Source organism: Meleagris gallopavo, chromosome 3 (assembly GCF_000146605.3).
Source record: "Meleagris gallopavo isolate NT-WF06-2002-E0010 breed Aviagen turkey brand Nicholas breeding stock chromosome 3, Turkey_5.1, whole genome shotgun sequence".
Lineage (NCBI taxonomy): Eukaryota > Metazoa > Chordata > Aves > Galliformes > Phasianidae > Meleagris > Meleagris gallopavo.
The window spans coordinates 9447885-9453097 of NC_015013.2; the positions used below are offsets into that span (position 1 = coordinate 9447885).

A 5213-nucleotide genomic window follows, 5' to 3' on the forward strand; every position below is an offset into this window, starting at 1 on the left:
GCTGCCGCTGACGCGGCCGATTGGGTTGGGGGCGCTGTAACCATGGCAACGCGGCCCGGTGTGCGAGGGGTGGCGGAGCCCGGCCGCTCTGCCCTCGTGGCGGTAGCAGCCCAGGGTGCGGGGTTGGCGTCAGCGTGCCTTGTGGGCGCCGTTGGGCTGTGATCTCATGCACATTCGAGAGCGCTCGGGCAGGGAATAAAATTAATTAGCCAAACTTTTATCCTAACGCGCCGTCTCTGTCGTGCGGAGATCAGTCTCTATGCGATAACGGCAAACTTTTTCATCAGCCTGCTCAGTAACGATAGAATCACAGAATAGAACCATTAAGGTTGTAAACGTGGCTAAGATAATCTAGTCCACCATCCCCGCCGTGCCCACTAGCCATGTGCCACATCCACGCAGTTCCTGAGCACCTCCAGGGATGGTGACTCCACCACCTCCCTGGGCAGCCTGTTCCAGTGCCTCACAACTCCTTATGAGAAGAAATTTTTCCTAATATCCTACGCAAACCTCCCCTGGTGTATCTTGAGGCCATCCCCTCTTGCCTTATCAATGGAATAACACAGCTGCCCTGAGACATGTCCCCTCTGGGCTGTGGCGGCTGCCGGCTTAGAGCAGGCTGTCACCTCAGTCAGTGCACTCACTGCTCCATCTGTAGACTCAGCTTTCCCCCAAAACCTCCCCTCATTGTCCCTCTGGTATGGCATTTTTGGGTGCTACACAGTCCCTCCCGCCCCTCCTCTAACCACCTTCCGTTGTGGAACAGGGCAAAATCCAAAAATGGCGGGCGGTCCCTCCGAGAGAAGCTGGACAAGATAGGGTTGAACCTGCCGGCTGGGAGGCGCAAAGCTGCTAATGTCACCTTGCTCACCTCGCTGGTGGAGGGTAAGTGCCTCAGCCCTGCCTGTGGTGCTGCACAGTGGGACAAGGCTCGGTGTCTTGGCTTGTTTTTTGGTTTTTTTTTGTTCTTTTTTTTTTCCAAGTTGGTGCTGCCTGTTTAAATTGGAAGGGTGTTCTTGTGGTCGATCAGGAAAGGGTGGTTGGTTGTGCAGCTCTGCCTTTTGATCTAACTTAAAACGAATCCTGCAGACTCTGCATTAAGCTCAGTGCCACCAGCACTGGGCTGAAAGTTGCAGGGAGCAGGGCTGCTGCTGCCCCTCAACAGTGGGCAACTGAAATGTCAAAAAATTGCAGCTGCTTTGGGATTCATCTCCTCCTGCCCCCAGTCACATAGCAGTAAATCATTTAAGTTTTCTGACATCTGCATTGGAGAAATGCGTGACCATTACTTCCTGAATTAATTTGGGAATCCTTGACCTAAGCAATGAATTAATGGTGTCCTGAAAGCCTCCGAGTTGCACCCCCCTCCCTTTTGGTTCTCATTTTCTGAACATGTGTTCCCTTCATTATATCATTCCTCTCTGCTTTGGTCTGTCCAGAGAATGCACAACTTACTTTTAGCACCTTCAGGTGCCCTGTGCTTTCAGAACTGAGTGGTGAGAAGCCTGAGCCTTTGCTGTCCTTTAGTTTAGAATCAGTTGCTTTGTCACATTGACTGGCACAAAGTAAACCCACGCCCAGAATATAAATCCTCCCCCTTTCTCTCTGCTTGTGGGTTTCACAACGTTTTGGGCCAGCTTGGTCTGCAGAGTGCTTTTAACCTCAGCCCAAGCTGCGCGGGTTTGCGTTAAGTTTGGTTGTGTAGGAGGAATTGGTAGCTCTGTTTTGTTGTCACTTTGCATTCTGCTGGAGATGTTTCATGTCGAAAGGGATGGGGAAAGAAGCGCTGCGCAATGCTGGACTTAAGTTTTTTAAACATTCAGGTTAGGTGGCTGCACAGTATTTATGCTGCATGGAAGTGAGCTGTGTCTTAATGTTTTTGAAAAGGCTGTGCCATTGCATCAGCACACCATAGTAACAAATTGCAAGGGGAAAACTTCTAAAAAGTCTAGCTTTGGTAGATGCCTAATATTTTGGGGGATGCTAATGAATATGGAGAATGTTTGATTGTAATCTATTGTTCTGTTTGGCATTGGCATATAAGTGCTTTAAAAGAGTGATTTTTATGAAAACAAAAAGCAAAACAGAGGCCCGATCTCCCTCCTTTTAGCTTAGGAGCGGTGTCTGGTTTTGAGGGGATGATAGTGTAAACAGTGCTCGGGCTTTGAGTCCTGTAGCATTTTCTGGAGTACTGTTATTGTTTATGATCCGCTCCATTTTATGGAAACAAGCTCACTGGACTGAGGCTTTGAAGCTCTAATTGGCGCATGCGTTCTTCCGGAGCTAGAGCTAATGGCAGGAAGCCCTGCAGTAAAAACCAACTGGTTCAGGAAATTAAAACCAAAGATTTGAAAATCAACAAAACAGACAGACTCGGTGGAATGACCCTAAAATTCTCATGGTTAATCGTTTGGGGGGGAACATATAATTATATGCGATCAAGTTAAATTTTAAACACTTAGCTGTTTAATGCGTTTTATTTAGAAGAGCTCTAGGAGTAATTATGATCAATATTAATCATTGATGCATTGCGAAAGAATACAGAGACGTGGCTGAGGCAATCAAATATTTCCGGAGTAAATAGATTTGAATGAGCTGTGTATAAATGGCTGCATATACACGTGGCTATGTAAATGTAAGCACACATTTGAGGTGCACGGAGCCTGTCTGGCTAAGATCTGTTAGTCAATGGAAGCTTGAAAAAAAAAACTAGAATGTGAGATTTCACTCGTAAAGATTGTCATGAAAATACATATTTGCATTGCCCTAGATGAAGCAAAAGGCAGCTCCTACAAGATAAGATGGGATTAGCATTTCTTACTGTACCTTTCTGCAGAGATAGAAAGATAACCAGTCCCTGTCTTTTAGAAGAAAAGCCCAAGTAGAAAGTTGTGCTTTTTTTTTTGTTTTTTTCTTCTGATGTATTTTTGCCTCTGTGCTGTGTGTACTGATGAGCTGTGTGTTTCCCTCCCCATCCCCTCCCGCCTCTCCCTTTGCAGGGGAAGCAGTGCATCTAGCTAGAGATTTTGGGTACGTTTGTGAGACAGAATTTCCTGCCAAAGCAGTAGCTGAATTTCTCAACCGACAACATTCCGATCCAAACGAGCAAGTCACAAGAAAAAACATGCTTCTAGCTACAAAGTAAGACGTTTACCTTCCTAGCATGTGGTTCAGTTATGAGGGGAGGGTGACAGGCCCCGGTTTGGAGCTTTTATTTGCAAATGTTTTCCACGTAGCTGGTGGCTGCTGGTATTGCGTTTTGTGGGGGGTTTGTTTGTCCCCTCCTGCTCTGTGTAACTCAGCTTGGTTTCCATCCAGTCCATCTGCATGGATTTGCTCGAGAGTGAGTTGTGGATATTGCAGATGGATGTTTGGTTAAAGAAAAAAAGCAAAAATATTCCAGGTCCTTTCACTTAGCTTATCAATTGAGGTAGAAGGGGAAGGCTTCCCATTGACGGTAAAATAAAACTGGCACATTAAGCTGATTTCAGATCATTAAAATCTGCAGCGGTTCTTTCTTCATAAGGATCTCAGCTACTTAGTGAACGTAGGGATATTAAAAATATATTTTAAATGCCAATCTGTACACAGTTAAAATGCTAGCGGGGCTTATCATTGGTGGGGCTAGCTAGACTTCCAGGTGGCGCGTGAAAGGAAAATGATTGTTTTGATATGTTTGCTGGAAATTAAAAGGGTTGTTTAGTGGCCCTTAATTACCAGTGGAGGTGTCACGAAAGGGCACAGTGCCAGAGGGCGCAGGCAGAAGATGGGAGCCAGTTTATGGCTGGAAGACATTAACGCGGGTTTCAGAATCCAAACTGTTTCAACGTGCCTCTAAGCCTTCGCTGTAAGGTGTGTTATTTCCCCAGCCCTTTGTGCGGTGGGCGGATGGTGTCACCTAACTTCTGCACCCTGCCCTCGTATCCTCCCTTCTCACGTCCCTGGAAGGAAATTTCCAGAGCCTGGTTAGCGTCAGCCTTTACCCTGTGTGGAAAGGTCCCTTTGGATTTGGAGATAGAGATGTATATATATAAAGTGTTTCAGAACACCCTATTTTAAAGCCTCCATTCCCCTCTCTTCCTTCACCCTTTCCTCCCCACGCACATGGGTATGTTTTAGCCTTGTGAAGGAAGAGGCCCGAGGCTCTCCAAATAAGAGTCTTCCAAAACGTGAATAAATCCCCCAAATCCTCTCTGGATATTGCGGCCCGTCTCCTCCATTCCACACTGCTGGGGTACTTTAAGCTGCGTATTGATTCAGTTCCAAAATCCATCTGGGAAGGGATGTATGTTTGCAGGCAGTAGGTGAGGGGTGCAAGATGGGGATCGGTGGGGTGGGCGGGAACTGCTGTGGTGTGCGTGCTCACTTTTCGTCCGTGCAGGCCGGGGCACGATGCGTGCACGCAGTTGTGCACGTGTGCAAGGTGAAGGGAGGAGGCGTGTGCTTTGCCCACAAGTGTGAGAATGGGGGAATTTGTTGTGTAGAGAGGAAGCGGCGGGGAGCGAGTGTGCATTTGTGCACTCGGGGGCAGCGGCCGCCTTCACCCGCAGGCTTGTGTAACCTAGGAGGGAGCGTGGCTTTGCTGCTGACGGCGATGGTTCATTTCTTTCCCTCTCTCTTCCCCTCCTGCCCTCCCTCTCTGTGTCTCTGCTCCATTTGTGCTATAGACAGATCTGTAAAGAGTTCACCGACCTGCTGGCTCAGGACCGATCTCCCCTGGGGAACTCACGGCCCAACCCCATTTTGGAGCCGGGCATCCAGAGCTGCCTGACCCACTTCAACCTCATCTCGCACGGCTTTGGGAGCCCGGCGGTATGCGCTGCCGTCACCGCCCTGCAGAACTATCTCACCGAGGCGCTCAAGGCCATGGACAAAATGTACCTCAGCAACAACCCCAACAGCCACACAGACAACAGCACCAAAAGCAGCGACAAAGAGGAGAAGCACCGAAAGTGAGGATTCCCCCCCCACTCCTCTCCCTTCCCCCCCTCGCAGCCCATCAGTCCATTCATCTCCCTCCTCCCTCTGCCCTGCACCCAGCACCCCAGGCTACGGCAACAGAATGAGCATCCTTCTGCCAATCCTGTTCTCTGACTCTGCGGGACTGCTCTGCCCTCTCCCCACACCCCTTCCCGGCATCCACATCTCCATTTGCTCCCTTTTAACTCGTTCCCCCTCTCCCCGCTGCCACCATCGTTTTGCTACCCCAGTTT

At 48.8% G+C, this 5213-nt stretch overlaps 1 protein-coding gene across 1 annotated transcript in view; it reads left to right on the forward strand.

The window, feature by feature from the left end:
• TFAP2A (transcription factor AP-2 alpha) overlaps positions 1 to 5207 on the forward strand; it is a 13538-nt gene extending 8331 nt beyond the window's left edge. Inside the window, exons 4-6 of the mRNA XM_031552688.1 lie at positions 577 to 885; positions 3000 to 3141; positions 4668 to 5207. Of these exons, the coding sequence (XP_031408548.1) occupies positions 577 to 885; positions 3000 to 3141; positions 4668 to 4956 (740 nt within the window). The 3' untranslated portion in view covers positions 4957 to 5207. The remainder of the gene's footprint in view (positions 1 to 576; positions 886 to 2999; positions 3142 to 4667) is intronic.
• Positions 5208 to 5213: the final 6 nt, after the last annotated feature.